Here is a 19,326-nt window from a genome sequence, read left to right on the forward strand (position 1 = left end):
TGACTGCACTTCCATCCCTCATTACAGATTCCTCCCACACACACACACACACACACACACACACACACACACACACACACACACACACACACACACACACACACACACACACACACACACACACACACACACACACACACACACATACAAACACAGGGCCAATCTGCTGCCTCTCCACACACCACAGCTTCCAGGGTCTTGGTATTCAGAGAGGCACGGAAGGCAGAGAGCACGTCTGCCTGTTAGCCTGTAGGTCGTAGGTCATCAATTAAGTCTGTTATTTATCGTTTAGACTACTCAGTAGACCAAGACAACCACAGACTTAATGTATGTCAATTTCAAATAGTTTATTCATGGAAAGGGTGACGCTTTCAGAATAGGATTTTTTAGTTTTTTTACCCTAGTCTAGGACTGTACATACAGATCATAAACGCTATGCTTGCTAGGCAATCTTCTTCATCAGGAACTAAATTCATGAAGTGATTTTTTTTCAACAACAACCATTACGATTAAAATTAAAGCATGACGTGTTTTTTTTCTTCATCATCACCCCAGACACTGCATGTGTACACATGAAAACATACAGTGGTGTTGTGATGGGCAGTACATTCCTGTGACACCTTATTCTATGACCGACTGTGATGTGTGTAACATGGGACTGCTGTGTTACCTGGATATTTGAGTTACCCCAAAGTTTGGTTGGATTCACACTCTCATTGGCTGAGGGACAAAAACAAAAAAAGATCCCCGAATTCAATGCTTCATATACGTTAGTTGTTTAACAGGTACTCGAGCTCACAGCCAGGACGGACAAGTCTCCCCATTCTGTGCCCGAGCTAGAGTGCCTTAATGACCATAATTGTGCATGATCATCACAGAAAACACTGTATGTTGTGAAGTCCATGTGTGCTAACCTGAGTGCAGTTACAACAGTAGAGTCTGCAAAACTGAGGAATGCTTGTCGTGCCCTCATTACCCACACCTCTACACCCAGCAGCACGACAATGGGTTCACCCTGAGGGAATGCAAGTTCTCACAGAAGTCACAGAGAGCCTTCTACTCCACTATACCACCCAGAGCATCCTGACGGGGGGCCATCACCGCATGCGATCTGTGAGTTCTGTGGAGGGTGGTGTGGTCGGCCGAGCGACACCACTGAGAGTTTGAGCTCCGTCCTGTCTCTGCGGGACGCATGCGACAACGCGAGCTTGCATGGAAAGGGCTCAAAGAGGCTCATAGCGCTCATAGCTCACAAACATTAAAGCATCAAGATTTATAATCTTTTATTCGTTTTTTCTTTTTTGGTTCATTGACATTGAATTAGTGACTGACTGTATTGGCTCATTGAATATTTCCTTGAGATATTACTTTTTTTAAACTATTTTAGGGCTTATATACAGTAGCCCTGAATCAGATATGTACCCACCAATCTTCTTCATCAGACACAAAATTCAGATGAAACAAAGAGATACATTAACAGTGAGGATTTTACTGACATAAATGTAATGAATTTACAGATTAAAACTCAGTTGTAATATTAACCCATTCAATCCGGAAAAGCAACTGTGTCATTTTAGATTTTAGCACAATCATTGCGAACGCGGAATGAGTGGAGCTTACTATGAAACCGTGCTCGGGTTGTGTGTGTGTGGCTCTGTGTGTGGCTCTGTGTGTGGCTCTGTGTGCACTGCCTGTGTGCAGCCGCGCCCCCATGTGACTCACGCTCTCATTGGCTGCTGACAGATCTCAGAGTGGAGCCTACTATGAAACCAACCCGATCGCCCCCCAAACACGGTGAAATAGCACGGTTTGACAAATGGCAATTCCGTGCATAGATGACTAGGAACTCCGAATCTCCGTGCATAGGAGAACCATATCCCCCCCCCCCCATTAACTTCAATACGAGGCGGAGCTAGTCACGTGACTTTCTCTCTACGCTCTCCCCATCACGGTGAAATAACACGGATTACAAGTCCGTAAATACACAACATGACAATTTAGGGCTGCGTTCGCTTCCCGCGTTCGCGTGTCTTACTTGTTTTAACCACTTTAACCATAGTGTAGACTTTGGCTATTCGAAAAATAGCAGAAATACAAGCTCATAGCGCGTCACTTCGTGCCGCGCTATGAGCTTGTAGATCTGCTATTTTTGAATAATCGTGGACATTTTTTGACAAATCTTTGAAAGTGAACATTTTTAACTCAAATCTTTGCTTCTGGAGGTCCCTGGAACAAAATATTTTGAGATGCGGGTCCGCGGCCAAATATATATAATGTTGGGGGTCCTATAATATCAGAACCACTGATATTATAGTAACATACGTTTTTTTCAGAGAACGGTTAGGATTTAGAAGACATTTGTAGAATCGGCCTCAGGTCTTATTGGGTTAAAGGCATAAGGTATTATTTGAGGGAGGGATATTTTTTGTCCCACAAGAAGACATGTATGACCTCTTCATGACTCCAAGCTGACTAACTCAGGATAGCAGTTTCACATCCATAATTATGATTATGCAGATTTACTCAACTCACACGTTAATAATGATGAATATTTCAGCATCGCTTTAATGGAACCGTCTGAAGAGGCCAGAGAGATCCACTATATAGTGGATTGAAATGTTTACAAACAACGTGTTGGTCACTGATTGTTGTCATATAAACTTTCTTTACCTACCCTGTACAGTAATATGTATGCATGCTGTAGAGTTAGAGTTTGTGTGCTACATATGTCATAGGGCAGAGGTTTTCAAAGTGGGGTCAGAGGACCCCCAGGGGTCCTTGAGGGAGTTCTAAGGGGACCCTAGCCAAAGGAGGAGCAGTTTAATTTCAATATCTCAATTCACTTCAAATTATACAATGACATTTAAGAGTGACAATTCTAACTATGTTTCAATATCACATTTAGATTTGTTTGTTTATTTAAACCAAATCACATGTTCATATCGCGGTAGGTCAGAATCATTTGAAATAGGGGTCCATATCCCCCCAAAAAAAGTCAATTTGAGGCTCTGCTAAATTTGGAGGGTCTATGAAATGAAAATGTCTGAAACCCCCTGGGGTGACCCCGGAGGGCACTAAGCAATGGAGTCAATTATACTGAGAAAGGGAGGTTCCTGTAAAGGTTTCAACACTGCTGGCTATTCTGCAGGTTTGACGGCCATTAAACTGCTGTCTAATGACCCCTATAACCTGACGTGACACTAGCTCACTGACTCGCAGCCAGTGGTGGAAAGTAACCAAGTACATTTACTTAAGTACTGTACTTAGGTACAATTTTGAGGTATTTGTACTTCCAATTTCCAAAACTTTTACTTCTACTCCACTACATCTCAGAGGCAAATATTGTACATTTACTCCACTACTTTGAAGATTTTGATTATTATTACAAAACATACATTAACCACTTCAGCCCTATAAACATTTCGGCCTTTTGTAAATAGCCGATCTACAAGCTCACAATGCGTTGCGATGCGACGCATTGTGAGCTTGTAGATCTCCTATTTTTATACATTTGAAAACTTGAAATGAACATTCTGCATAATGAGTAATTTTACTTTTGGTACTTTAAGTACATTTTGATGCCAAATTTGCCAATACTTTTGTACTTTTACTCGAGCACATTTTGAATTCCGGACTTTTGCTATTTCTATATTGCAGTATTGATACTTTTACTATACCACCACTGCTCGTGACTCACTCGGATAGCCATCGATGACTTTGATGTGAAGACAGACACCGTGCTTTTGCTCTAAACGCTGATGAATGGCCGTGAAATGATGCACAGTCACAGGCTACGCTGAGTAAGCTAAATTGCCGTTCACAGATTTGTTCAGATTTGTTCACGTTTCTTCAGGAGGAGGAGGAGGAGGCGCAGACTCCTCTTTGTCTAAGTCAGAAATAGATGGTGGCAAGAGACAAGAGGCACAAAGAGAACAACGCAGGGAGGGAGGAGAGATGCCATTGACATCATGCAGAGACGTTCTGCAGACTGGTGGAGCTTTTGCACATAAAAACGATTGATCTCTGGCCAGTGGTAGAAAGTAACTACAGTTTAAGGACATTTACAGTGGGTACAATTATGATGAGGTACTTTTACTTTACTTCTGTTTTTGTATGATTTATATCTCTACACTATGAATGTGAAATGGGTAATTCGATCTGCATAATGAGTATCTTTAGGTGCCAATACTTTAGTACTTTTACTTAAGTAAAACTTAGCATACAGGACTTTTACTTAGTATTTCAACGTTGTGTGTGCGTGTGCGCGTGCAAAATGCTTTTTCTCTGTCTCTTTTTATCCACAGACCGTCTATACTTAGTAGAACGGACCTGAGTTGAACTCCACTTGGTGCGTTCTTTTTCAATCTACACCAAAGCTCTTTGCCAAAAATAGCCGATCTACGAGCTCACAACGAGCTTGTCGATCTGCTAGTTTTGGCGAATATTCTCTCCAGAATAATGGATGCTGGGGGGGCAAGTGCATGGATAAAAGACTTTTGAAGAAACGTGTGCTTTCAAGAGGGGGGTTTGAGTCTTAAAGTCTGATCCCTTAAGACATAGCCTCACTCCTCGTAGGGACACTTAACAGCCAAACACACCCACAGCCAACAGAGCAAAAAAAAAAAGAAGAACATGTGCACGTGAATTATTCATCAAACACGCTGTGAGTGTGGATAACCTCACGATGTCTGTGCCTCCATTTCTTATTTAAAAGCGCAATATCTCTGAAAGCAGAGGAGCTGGTTACTTTGCGTGTATATCGTGATTGCTTGTGTGAGTGTGCATCTGGTCCCATTTATTTGTGCGTGCGTGCGTGCGTGCGTGCGTGCGTGCGTGCGTGCGTGCGTGCGTGCGTGCGTGCGTGCGTGCGTGCGTGCGTGCGTGCGTGTGTTTATGTGTGCCTGTGAGCGATGCAACGTGTTGTGAGCTTATGAATCTGCTATTTTCGCAATACTTTTTTTTTGAACATTTTTGCCTGTAACGACATGCCACAAAATAGGGATGGCAAGTTCAAAGTGGGTTTTATAAATATTTAACCAATAAAAATTATTAATAAGAGCTTGTGACTAAATAATAACTACAATGGATCCATTGGAACACATAGAGGTTTTTTTTTTTTTACATTTCCTGAAAAGTAACGGGTTTGGGTATACCAGGTTGGCAACCGACATTGACGATGTAGTACGTCCAAATATGATTTAGTGCAGGGGTGATGCAACTTTGATGATGGAGAGGGCCACTATATTTCCACACTCACTCCAGAGGGCCACATTGCATATACTGTTGGGCAGACACCTCTTATCACCTTATTTTAACTTTTTTTCATAAATGAATGCCGTACTTCGCCATTCTATGTCACACAAAAGTAGCAAAAATAGCCGATCTACAAGCTCAAGCTTTTTTTTTTTAGATCTGCTAATTTGTCTAAATTTGAATTGGAATCCTGATTTTCTTTAGATATTTTTGAATTGGAATCCTGAAAAGTAACATTTTTATTTAACACATTGAATGCCAAAAACGGTCCGGACCGTTTTTGAGGATCCAAACGAGAAGTGCCGAAAACGGTCCGGACCGTTTTTGACCCAATTCTATTTTTATACATGTGGGCCACGTGGGGCGCTAAAACGAAACTTTGACATCACCCAAGGAGTTTCTGAGAAGAAGAGGCTGGATCTGGCTCCATGTCAAAAATCCTTCCGGTCGGCGTTTTCAATGTTATCTCCTTGACTAAAAGCTTAATATCTCCATTTCTTTTTAACGTGGTGGAAACGAGCCGTTTTCGATCGGCGATCACGCTGCAATGGAGGATCGCGTTAGAAATATTATTGTTCCAGGCGTTAGTCGGGACCCTCCGCCGTCTCGCACGCACGCTTTGTTTACATGCACTTCCGCGTCGGGGCTTCTACAGCACGAAACGTATAACGCAAGTGGATGGAAGAAATGCAGGCACTCAACGTATAATATTTTAATAAACCTCTGGCACCCAATGTGTTAATTTCAAATGCATTTAGTTATACTTATGTTAACTTTATGAACTTAAATAAAAATACATTGGACATAATAAAGACAATAGAATTGTAATACTAGTCATTAAGCTACTAATATAGACGGAAGTAATTCAAGAGGGTCATGTTTGCATGTTAGGAATTGTAACAGCTGAAATCAATAATATATCAGTATTCCGATATTAACCTGTGGGCCGCATTAAGTGAAGGTCGGGGCCGAATGTGGCCCCCGGGCCGCCAGTTGCCCATGTATGATTTAGTGAGTCAAATACTACTCTAGCGCCTCAGATTGTACAAAATGTCCTGTGCGCACTCACAGTAATATTTCTTGCAGCATACTAATGAAAGCAGTAATCTGTAGTCAAATGATGAATCAAAAAAAGTTCACAGCGCACAAGGAGGCCTCCATAATTTACATAGTCCATGATTTTAAATTAACAAAGTATAAGTGCGCTTCCTTTGATTGCTTCCTTGTCTGTGGATGTTCAGCTACAGTCAATACGCTCTACTTTGTAGATCGGTGATTCTCAAAGTCGGGTCCGACACCCCCCCCCCCCCCCGCGGTCCTTGAAGGGGTTCCAGGGGGTCCGCAGGAAGAATATTGGATAAGAACCAAATGGATCCTTGCAAGTCTGTAAGTCAGACTTGTAAGGGTCCATTTGGTTCCATGTGTACACTCTCTCTGAGTCATGGGGGTCCGTGGTCTAATTCAACTGGGGGTCCTTTAAATGAAAACGTTTGAGAAGCACTGAGAAAAAAAAACAGACAGGGTCTAATGACAATTAAGAGACATCCGTTATACCTGTTGTCCCCGTTGTCAGAGTTCAGAGTACTTAGCGCAGTTCCTATTATCACAGTACTTGGAGGCCAGTCTATGACTTCACTCAGTACTACGATGTCATATTGATGGCATCAGGGATGTCCATAGGGGCATAAAAGGGACACAGACAAGGCAAACTGACAGACAGATATACAGGGATCTCCCCATATGGGAAATAAGAGTGGCACAGACAGACAGACGGACAGATATGGAGATTTGCGGATTTATAGATATAATGTCAAGTGCCGATTGAACCGACTTCCCACTCACCACATCCCTCCCTCGGGTCCTTGGCATTGTGCACGGCAAGTTTGAGGTCGATCGGTCAGATGGTTCTTGAGATACGCAACGGACACACACACACAGATTCCATGCATTTATACAATTCCTTGTCCTACTGCAGCGTGTACACGAACTGTGGCACTGATCAGTCCAGTAGTTTCACACACACACACACACACGCACACACGCACGCACGCACGCACACACACACACACACACACACACACACACACACACACACACACACACACACACACACACACACACACACACACACACACACACACACACACACACACACACACACACACACACACACACACACACACACACACACACACACACACACACACACACACACACACACACACACACACACGTCGCATGGACTTACTCCAATCCAACCCTTGATGCTGAGTGCCATGCAGGGAGGCATTGGGTACCATTTTAGAGTCTTTGGTATAAGCCGGCCGGGGATCGAGCCCCAACCGCCCAGTTTCAGGGCGGACACTAACCACAAGGCCACTGACACGCACGCATGCACGTGTGCGCACACACATACATCTAAATTGCTCATTTCCTCATGAATCAAAATAGCTTTGCTTACTAGCTCCTCCAGTAATATTTACCTATAGGCCTACCTGAAAAAGCTGGAGAGTTCATGGTAGTGTCAAGGAGTTAGATGCACTTTTTGTGACAGATTTTACAACAGGGGAAGAAGGCTGAGTAAGAGGAGAGACTGGACTGTCTATGCTCTGTTTACACTTGTCAGAGCATGACTGTATTTGCAAGTCTGTGCCTATTCGGGCATTTGAAGCAAGAATGCAAAGCTGTACTTACCCCACTCACCTCTCTCAGGCATACGCACGCACGCACGCACGCACGCACGCACGCACGCACGCACGCACGCACGCACGCACGCACGCACGCACGCACGCACGCACGCACGCACGCACGCACGCACACACGCACACGCACACGCACACACGCACACACGCACACACACAGATAAACAATGCCAGAGCACAGAGCTGCACGGCATGGGGTGAGCGATGGGGTAGAGCATTGTGTTGTGCTGTTAAAACGCTGTTTTGATAAATAATGCAGCCAACATGCTGCGCATCTAATCTAATGTTGGCTGCATCAGTCCAATCTCTCTCTGACTCTGCTCTGAGTAAAATGGGGAATAGATTCATCATAGTGCCTTGTCGCCATCACCAGCTTTCCTTCTTCAGTCAGCCTATCAGCTTTCACATTGTCTGTGATTTGTTTGCTTCTTATCTCAATTTGGTTGGAGCTAGGGTTGCCAACAGAAAAATAAGGGACACCCAGAAAAAGATAAAATCTCACTGTATATATGTACAGTTTTTTAATATATTAACCACTTCCAACCCATCAATATTCTGGTGGTGACATTAGCCAAAAATAGACGATCTACAAGCTCACAACGCGTTGAGAGATCAACCGTAGCTTTTTCCGCTGTGTCGGGGGTCGAGCCAACAAAAAGGCGTCAACTTTGACGCTTTTGCACATGGCTACAAATCAATCAGAAGAGCGTCATGCTCATACAGTTGACACTGCGTTGTGAGCTTGCAGATCTGCTATGTTCACTATGTTTGAAGTATATAGGGCTTAAGCGGTTAATGTACTTTTTCCCTTTCCTAGAAATGCAGTTGAGTCAAAAGTGCAATATTTGTCTTTGAAATCAGTCGATCTTCACATCATCAGCCCATAGATTGGGCTTCAAATCAACACAAAACATCCCATACATTTGGGCCAGTTGGGCCCATCTATCCATCTAGTGCTGTGATTGGCCGGAAAAGACATGCTGTGATTGGCCAGTAGTCACTTTGTTTGGCAGTTGGGACGAACGCTCACCTCAAAATATGATTTACGGTTCTGTCCGTATCGGTACATAACTTGGACAGTGCTGAGTCGGGCAGAATCGGACTTCGCAAAGCTCGGCACGGCGACTACCTTGCCTGAGCTCGCTCGGCACTGCCTCTCGTGGTTCAAGTCCGCTTCTGTGTGTGTGTGTGTGTGTGTGTGTGTGTGTGTGTGTGTGTGTGTGTGTGTGTGTGTGTGTGTGTGTGTGTGTGTGTGTGTGTGTGTGTGTGTGTGTGTGTGTGTTTGTGTGTGTTCCTTCCTTCCTTGTGGCACTAGACACAGGGAGATTGCGCCAGAAGACCCATCGAGGCTCACTAGCATTACGGAGAGAGCCAGTCTCAAGCCGAATTTATGCTTTGCCGCACAGCGGTGGTGCGTGCCAAAAATAGCAGACTTACAAGCTCACAACGCGTCTCGTTGTGAGTTTGTAAATCTGCAATTGTTCTATGCGCGACACCGTCGTGCGACAAAGTACAAACCGGGCTTAAATCTCGGCACTGTCAGAAAAATCCCTCCTGTTACCATTAGCAACAACCAGAACAGGACCACTGACAGTACCTGGGGAGACAACAGCCTTGTTAGAGAGAGAGAGACAGACAGAGAGACACAGAGAGAGAGAGAAGAGAAGAAGAAGGGAGCCTGAGGGGAAGGGGAAAGGGGTTATGGACTGGTAAATGTGAGAAAGACAAGTTTGACAGGCTTGGAAGTGTTACTGTAGCAGCGAGGTTGAGAAGGTGGTGAGAGATGTGGAGAGATAGAGATAAGGTACAGATTAAAGGAGGGAAAGAGAGCGAGAGAACGAGACCAGGTTGGAAGGAGGACAGGAAGGGAGAGAGAGAGAGAGAGAGAGAGAGAGAGAGAGAGAGAGAGAGAGAGAGAGAGAGAGAGAGAGAGAGAGAGAGAGAGAGAGAGAGAGAGAAAACGAGGGAATGGTACACATTGTTCTCTACCTGCCTAAGAATGTTGTCAGAGTCACAATGCTTTTTGCATGGCAGTGAATTTTACAATATAAGTGGATAGAATTGAATAGAATTGAATACAACTGAACTGAACTGATCTGAATTGGATCGGATGGAATGGAATGGAATGGAATGGAATGGAATGGAATGGAATGGAATGGAATGGAATTGAACTGAATTGAGTTGAACTGAACTGAACTGAACTGAACTGAACTGAACTGAACTGAACTGAATTGAATTGAATTGAATTGAATTGAATTGAATTGAATTGAATTGAATTGAATTGAATTGAATTAAATCGATGAACAACCACTGCAGTGCAGAAGCCCTATTCTTAAACCGCTTAAATAGCCAATCTACAAGCCGATCTACAACGAGTCGCATTGCGACACATTGTGAGCTCAGCTTTTTTCTGCAAATGTTCCCCCAGAGTAGGGATGCTATAGAGCTCAAGTAGTCTCGCGAGACAGACTGTTGCCTCCTACAATTTTCAAATGCTTCCGTCATACAGTCTGGAGCACTGAAGCTCTGTCTCGGCCACCGGTTCGATTTTTAACCGAGAAAACCCTGACTTTCTACAGCGTCACCAGACCCTGAATGCGAGGCTAGCGATTCAGGGGCTGGAGCCAGGCTAAGAGAAGATCGGCTTCCATTTCGTCTTTACAGTCATGCAAATGTATAAACCAAAATAATGTAAGCTATAGCTTGCTGCTTATAAGAAATGGAAATGCAAAAATAAAATGCAAAGATATTTTTAAATATATTTTCGTGAACGGAAATGACGACCAGATGACAGCTTCCTTTCTCTGCTTTCGGGATGTGTAGTTCCAGACTCTAGCATTCAAAGATTGTGGAATAGTTGTCTGGCTACGTGAGACTAGGGCTTAAGTGGACATTGCGCATGCACGCATGCACGCACGCACGCGCACGCGCACGCACACGCACACGCACACGCACACGCACACGCACACACACACACACACGCACACACACACACATACACACACACACACAAACCCACCTGCAGTATCTGGCAGCGGTCGGACGTGCAGTCGATGTTCTCACAGGGCTGATACATGCCCAGGGTCACACAGTTCAGCAGGATGACCATGATGCTGATCCTCTCGAACCACGTATGGACTGGAGTTAAGGAACACGCTGGTAGGCATAGACATCATGACACACACACAGATACAGTAGATACACCCATATCTTTTACACAGTAAAAACCAAGGTGTGTTCAAATGTAACCAAATGGACCAGAACATGTAAACTATAACACTGAGGATTGTACAGATGCTTTTTATGTTCACTATAGTTTTGTAAGAAAAGGTTTGATGTTTTCAAAATGCTGGATTTCACATTTAGGACAGTTAAGCCTTGGATAGCTACTGGAGGTTGCTTTACATTGAAGTAATATAATCACAAGGAAATGACCTCTTCTGCTCACCCACATTGTGAAATTTGGAGTATTCATTTAACTAATTTAACTCAACAAATGGATATCTGAGTTACAAACTGACACATTAACTTGGAGGAATTAACTTGGAGAGTGGTTCTTCCAGAAATAGTATATCGACCTTTAAAAACACATTCTTCCAAAACAACTGCTGTCAGGAAATGAAAGTAATACAAATAAAAATAAAAGACATGCAGCTTTAGCTGAGACATCGCAGCGACAATAAAATATGTCTAAGAATGACGGAGAGGAGATCTGAAGAGAAGTGTGGGCAATCATTTTTGTAAATCACAGATTTGAACACACATATACAGTACATACAGTAGTGTAGGAGAGTACACACACACATGAAATAGCGGTTGTCATATGGAGGTTTAAAAACCATCTCTGTACCTATAAGCTTACTGTGTTCAGTAACGTATTCCCCTCAAGCTTCTCTCTCTCTCTCTCTCTATCTCTCTCTCTCATATAATGGAAGAGAAGGCCATCACTGATGTTTCACACAATGAGCTTAAAGTTGTTGTTTTTGTGTCCTTTTGAACTTTGCACTATGAACTTTATACTACAAGCTGCGTAATGTACACTGTGCGTGCAAATGTGTTTGTGCGTGCGTGCTGTGTGTGGCAGACACGCACACACACACACACACACACACACACACACACACACACACACACACACACACACACACACACACACACACACACACACACACACACACACACACACACACACACACACACACACACACACAGGTGCGAGCTCATACACACACCCTGCTGTCCCAGGGATATAATTAGCGAGTGTATAAGGTCAGTGTGGTGGAAACACTGGCTGTCCCCAGAGCATGGGCAGGAGCTGGCATACATTCTAACCCCTGAAGCTGTATGCCGAACGCACCCACCAGGGATTTATAGATGAAAGACATAATGGAACAGGCTGCATGGGAGAGTTTAGGCCTCATAGACCCATGTATGTACATGTCATGGCATATCCGCGGGAACTAAGGGTGCTGGAGGTGCGGCCGCCCCCCCTTCCCCAGGGGGCCGCCCCCCCTTCCCCAGGGGGCCGCCCACCCCCCCCCCCCCCAAGAGGTTGGGGACGTTAGAATGAATGAATGAATGATGGAAAAAATGTAATGAAAATAAAAACATCCGTCACATTATTCATCTAAATAAAAAATGGGACTGGGTTTGGGGAATAAAAGAAAATAGGTCTACTGTATTTTATTTTATTTTATTAAACTACACTTTATTTGTTTTTATCATCGCACGGGGCGCATGAATATGCTCATTGAGTGAACAGGTTGTTTACAACATGGTACAGAAATGAGGCGCAGTTTACGGAGCTAGTTCAGGCCAGGCAACTCAAGGGATTGTGCTAACCGATCAGGTGACTAGTCACATGCACTCTTCTCCTGGTCGGTGGGTGTGATGGCTGACTCAGCAGCCACACATTGAGCCGATATTGTATGGTGATTCCTTTTGGTTTATTTATTTAGTTGGTTTATTTTCAGTTGTACATTATACACAAATGCCATCTAATATATGTAACCACACACAACCAATTGGAATAACACTTTATTGTTTAGTTGTTTTTCTGTGACTTTATTTGCATTTGATTTGACTGAGTTTTCTTTGAGTTACCAGTGCTGTGGGAGGTGGCTGACGGACATATATGGACATGATGGGCTGGCCAAAGCAATGGGGATCAGCTGCTCCAGATCTAACAGCTAATCTGGAGCAATTGGACTGCACCACAGTCCCTCTGTACCATGGGGTGGGGCAGGGGTTTTGAGTGTGTGTTTCTATGGTAGTCTTTGTCTTTTCCCCCTTTTGTGTTAACAGTGGTCTGACCCATCCCTATATATGTCCACCTCCTGTGTCATTCTAGTTAGTCCAGTTTTCAGTTCAGTTGTTGTTTGTTTGTTTAGTTATTTAGTTTAATTTCCTTTTTGTGTTGAGCACATTTGTTTTGTTAAATCTTTATTTGCAACAATGAAAAAAGAAAAGAAATAAAAAAAGAGAACAATATTTTAAAAACAACCAAGTTTTCCCTGTGTCTCTCCTTCCGACCAACTCGGTCCCTGACAGATGGTGGCAGTGGTGGGACAACGGTGGAGAGCACAGGTTTTTTTTTTCTTTTTTTTTTTCTCAATACATTCTTTTCCAAACCCGGATGAGCAATGAATCGTGGCAGAGGAGGAAGAGGACCACCTAAACCGAGACAGGAGGATGAGGAGGATGAGGAGGATAATCCATACTCTGAAGGAGCCACTGGAGGGGACGTTGAGATCAGTGTTGGCCGAGAGCCAACACTAGGAGATTTGGCCGGTATTTTTCAGGCCCACATAGACAAACAGGAGGCCCGGGATGCTCGTCAGGAGCAACGTTATGAGGCACTGAAAAATCAGTTCCAGCAGATGCAGCTGGAGGTGCAGGCTCATACTTCCCCAGGCCCAGAACGCAATGCAGGTGGTGAACCTGGTCCACAGGCCGAAGCAACAACGTCTCCAGAGGGCCCTCCAGACGTCGCTACAGGTCGGTTTCGGTTCTCTCCAGAGCCTAGATTGGACAAATTAACCGAGAGTGATGATATTGAACATTTTCTAATGACGTTCGAAAAAATTTCATCAGCATGTAGGTGGCCTAAATCTGATTGGGTTTTCCGCCTAATTCCACTGCTTACTGGTAAGGCGAGAAGTGCCTATGTACATATGGATGTTGATGAAAGTCATGATTATGAGAATGTTAAAAATGCCATTCTAAGAAAATATGACATTAATCCAGAGTCCTATAGGCAGAGATTTCGCTACACAGATATTGAACCGGGGGAAACCCCCAAGGAACTGTATGTAAGGTTAAAGGAGCTGTATCAGAAATGGATCCGACCCATCCGGGAGAACTAGCCAACAAATACACCAACGAAACGGTTTAATAGAGTACCCACTTGTTATTTGTGTGGACAGGAAGGCCACATACAACCAAATTGCCCAAAGAATCCACTCAAGCTCACTCAAATGTGTGTGGTGCCTCGTAAAAATGATTTACAAACTAATAATGATCAGTACATGAAGATGGCAACCGTCAAAATTAATGGAAAGACTCTGAAGGCCCTAATTGACACTGGCAGTGATCAGACCCTGGTGCACCGGAAATTCGTGCCACCCAATGTTATTTGCACTTCAGAGACAATTCCCATTTGCTGTGTGCATGGAGATAAGAAGCCGTACCCCACAGCTGACATGTACATTGAAGTGCAAGGACAAACTTACCTGTTGAACATTGGAGTGGCAGACAATCTGCCCTTTTCAGCCGTGTTAGGTAGCGACCTGCCCGTCTTGTTTGATTTGTTACACAAACCTCACAGTTGTAATGTTGCGGTAACCAGAGCCCAAGCCAAGTTGGTAGATGAGCCATCAGTAACACTCAGTACCCTGCCTTTTTATGATGCAGACCTAGACCAACAGCCCGGGAAAGCCCGAAAACCACGCAGACAAAGGAGGCAGGAGAAGTTCCAGCATACTGTTGTAAAACCCTCAAAGGAGGTAGCTCCAGATCTACCACTGGGTTTTAAGGTGCCCTCAAATATGGTGCAGATGCAACAGGATGACCCCAGTTTAGCCACATTGTTGCAAAATGCTAAAGAGGGGGGGAATGGGTTGCAGAACAGTTCTAGAGAGGAGTATTTCCTACAGAAGGGTATGCTCTACCTTCAACATGGACCAGTTAAGCAGCTAGTGGTTCCCAGGTTAGCCCGAGAGTCAGTACTTACCTTAGGCCACTCTATTCCCTGGGCGGGCCACCTAGGGAAACACAAGACCATAGCGCGCATTAAACGACACTTTAACTGGCCTGGTTTACAGGCAGATGTTGACCAGTTTTGTAGGACTTGCCCTCAGTGCCAGAAGACATCAGCCAGAAGACCCTCGAGAGCTCCACTTCAGCCTCTCCCCATTATTGGCACCCCCTTTGAACGATTAGGTATGGACATTGTTGGTCCAGTTGAAAAAAGTAAAGCCGGAAACCGTTACATGCTGGTGATTACAGATTACGCTACTAAATATCCAGAAGTGTTCCCTCTAAAATCCATCAAAGCAAAAGTTGTGGCATTCTCCTTGGTGCAGTTTTTCTCCAGGGTGGGTCTTCCGCAGGGGATTTTAACGGACCAGGGCACTAATTTCATGTCCACCCTTCTGAAACAGGTTTACCAGCTGCTCGGCATCAAGGGTGTGCGAACGACCCCTTACCATCCGCAGACAGATGGACTAACGGAGAGGTTTAACCAGACCCTCAAGCAAATGCTCCGTAAGTTTGTCGATGACACTGGATCTGATTGGGACCAATGGCTACCTTACCTCCTCTTTGCATATAGGGAAGTACCCCAAGCCTCAACTGGCTTCTCTCCATTTGAACTGTTGTATGGTCATGAGGTGAGGGGACCTCTGACTTTGCTGAGGGAGGCTTGGGAAGGGGACCAGGGGGGGGAGGACGGAGCTGTTGATGTAATAACCTATGTGGTTCAGATGAGAGAAAAGCTGCAGAAGATGACGGAACTCGCCCAGCAGCACATGGCCGAGGCCCAACGCTATCAGAAAACGTGGTATGATAAGTCAGCACGACAGAGGTCCTTTAGTCCAGGACAGAAGGTTCTGATCATGCTACCCACCAGCGACAGCAAGCTGCTGGCAAAGTGGCAAGGGCCATTTGAGGTGGAGAAACAACTTGGCCCTACCACCTACCAGGTTGCAACCCCAGGGCGGCCACGTTCCCGTAAGGTGTTGCATGTGAACCTCCTCAAAGAATGGTCTGAGAGACCAGAGAAGACGGCAGGGGTTATGCTGATCAGAGCGGTGGAGGAGGAAGAGGCAGTAGATGACCAATATCTGCCCTCACCTGCCCCTGCAGTGCTTGATCTAGGCCATCTGTCAACGGATCAACAACATCAGGTGAAAGCTTTATGTAATCCTCAAATATTTCAAGAATATCCAGGACGCACAAATATTGTTGAACATGATATTGTCTTAAAAAAAGAGGCTGACGTAAAACGTATGAGTTACAGGATTCCAGAACGCCTCCAGGGCTCCTTGAAAAAAGAGGTGGACCTGATGCTGTCCCTGGGCACCATTGAGGAATCCAAAAGTGAGTGGTGTAACCCAGTTGTTTTAGTCCCAAAGAAAGATGGCACCATACGATTTTGTATTGATTTTAGATACCTGAACTCTGTGTCAAAATTTGATTCTTACCCAACACCACGTATTGATGACCTGATTGAGCGACTGGGCAAAGCAAAGTACCTGACCACCATTGACTTATGCAAGGGCTACTGGCAAGTGCCTCTTTCCAAGCGGTCTAGGGAGCTGACAGCCTTTCGCACTCCATGGGGGCTTTTCCAGTTCACAGTCCTGCCATTTGGGTTGCATGGGGCCCCGGCAACATTTCAAAGATTGATGGATCAGGTATTGAGAGGATGTTATGACTATGGATGTGCATATCTTGATGACATCGTGATTTTCAGTGCCACTTGGGAGGAGCATCTCCAACATCTGGGGGAGGTTCTGGGGCGAATCCAATCTGCGGGCCTGACCATTAACCCTGCAAAGTGTGTGTTCGCCAAAGCTGAGACAGAGTATCTGGGGTTTGTAATTGGGAATGGGGTCATCAAACCACAGGTCCACAAGGTCCACGCTATCAATTCCTGTCCCCCACCTAATACCAAGAGGCAGCTAAGGTCCTTCCTTGGCATGGCGGGCTTCTATCACCGTTTCATACCCAATATGTCCGATAGAGCTGCTGTCCTCACAGACATGACCGGGAAAACACGGCCCAATGCACTCCGGTGGACGAAGGAGACATTGGTAGCCTTTCAAGACATTCGGCAGGCTCTGGGTAAGAACCCCGTCCTATACAGTCCAGACTTTGAAAAAGCGTTCATTTTACAAACTGATGCCTCGGAGAGGGGGCTCGGAGCTGTCCTTCTGCAGGGCCCACCAGAGGACCAACATCCCCTGGCGTTCATCAGCCGAAAGCTGGAGCCAAGAGAGGTGCGGTATTCTACAGTGGAAAAAGAAGCCCTGGCCATCAAGTGGGCCCTCGACTCGTTCAAGTATTACCTCCTGGGGAGGGAATTCACTATCCAGACTGACCATAAAGCCCTCCAGTGGATGCAGCGGATGAAAGACACCAATGGCCGCATCACAAGGTGGTACCTGGCCATGCAACCTTTCCGTTTTACTGTGCAACACATCCCCGGCAAACTCAACGTCACGTCAGATTACCTCTCTCGCTGTTTCAGCGAGAGCTCCGAAGGGGGGGAGTGTGTGATGGCTGACTCAGCAGCCACACATTGAGCCGATATTGTATGGTGATTCCTTTTGGTTTATTTATTTAGTTGGTTTATTTTCAGTTGTACATTATACACAAATGCCATCTAATATATGTAACCACACACAACCAATTGGAATAACACTTTATTGTTTAGTTGTTTTTCTGTGACTTTATTTGCATTTGATTTGACTGAGTTTTCTTTGAGTTACCAGTGCTGTGGGAGGTGGCTGACGGACATATATGGACATGATGGGCTGGCCAAAGCAATGGGGATCAGCTGCTCCAGATCTAACAGCTAATCTGGAGCAATTGGACTGCACCACAGTCCCTCTGTACCATGGGGTGGGGCAGGGGTTTTGAGTGTGTGTTTCTATGGTAGTCTTTGTCTTTTCCCCCTTTTGTGTTAACAGTGGTCTGACCCATCCCTATATATGTCCACCTCCTGTGTCATTCTAGTTAGTCCAGTTTTCAGTTCAGTTGTTGTTTGTTTGTTTAGTTATTTAGTTTAATTTCCTTTTTGTGTTGAGCACATTTGTTTTGTTAAATCTTTATTTGCAACAATGAAAAAAGAAAAGAAATAAAAAAAGAGAACAATATTTTAAAAACAACCAAGTTTTCCCTGTGTCTCTCCTTCCGACCAACTCGGTCCCTGACAGTGGGTTATAACAAAGATTGTTAATATAGGAAGATACACATTCTCCATTGGAGCCACTAGAGGCGAAGCAGTACACAAATCCTACAAATGGTCTCCTAAGTAGGCGTGGTTTGCTTCTCCCCCGACCATCCCACCACCCTCCCTCTCCCCTCTCCCTGGCTGACAACGTCATATCATATGGATGTGTATTGTGTATTTTCTTCATTAAAGAAAACAAATTCTTTACATGTTTGAAAGTAAACTGTTATTGGAAAAGATGCTTTTAAGAAACCTATGAAATTCCCCCAACAAACACAGACGTATTATTCAGTCTTATTATGCTAGATGTGCTCCTGTTTCTGCTCAACATTGTAACAGGTCCTTTTATTTATAAGGTATATATTTTACCACTATAGACTATAATGCGTTTAGCATGAATGTTATGTTTAGCAAAATGTCATGATTCCCAAATCATAACCCATCAACCAAGACAGTTTATGGAAAATTATATTATTGAGCATTGGAACAAAAAAAATATTTAATTTTTGAAATGTCCATAATGATTTCACGTAGGCCTACTACATTCACATATAGAATCTCAGTTTATCAGTTTTTAGAACATCTTATGGGGACAGAGCATAGAGTTCAAATCTAATATAATAATAAAATATAATATAAGGGACAGAGCCCTCTATGTCTCGTCCGTCAGACTGCAGATGGACCGAGATGGACCCTTCAGATATCTTCCCAAATCTCGCGAGAGTGTGTTGCTGGGATAGAGAAAAGTCGATAACAAAGTTGATTTTCTCCACCAAAAAAAAGCCATTTTAGTATGAAAATCGTGCATATTTTGTGTCTTGTGACGATCGGAGAATGCGACTCTTGCTATTTTCCTCTTGGGTTATAAGTACTGCTCTGCCTACCTGTTCATTCTGGTTGCGCTGTTCCGCAGCG

At 44.4% G+C, this 19,326-nt stretch overlaps 1 protein-coding gene across 1 annotated transcript in view; it reads right to left on the minus strand.

Annotated features, from left to right (window-relative positions):
• The window catches only part of LOC308099524 (voltage-dependent T-type calcium channel subunit alpha-1I-like), a gene marked incomplete at both ends in the record, with an annotated part of 243,251 nt that overhangs the window by 155,943 nt on the left and 67,982 nt on the right, over positions 1-19,326 (minus strand). The window contains one exon of the mRNA XM_080448267.1: positions 10,975-11,093. Coding sequence (XP_080304393.1) covers positions 10,975-11,093 — 119 coding nt within the window. The remainder of the gene's footprint in view (positions 1-10,974; positions 11,094-19,326) is intronic.

Source organism: Gymnoscopelus braueri, assembly GCF_963280865.1.
Source record: "Gymnoscopelus braueri genome assembly, chromosome: 13".
NCBI classification, from domain to species: Eukaryota; Metazoa; Chordata; class Actinopteri; order Myctophiformes; family Myctophidae; genus Gymnoscopelus; species Gymnoscopelus braueri.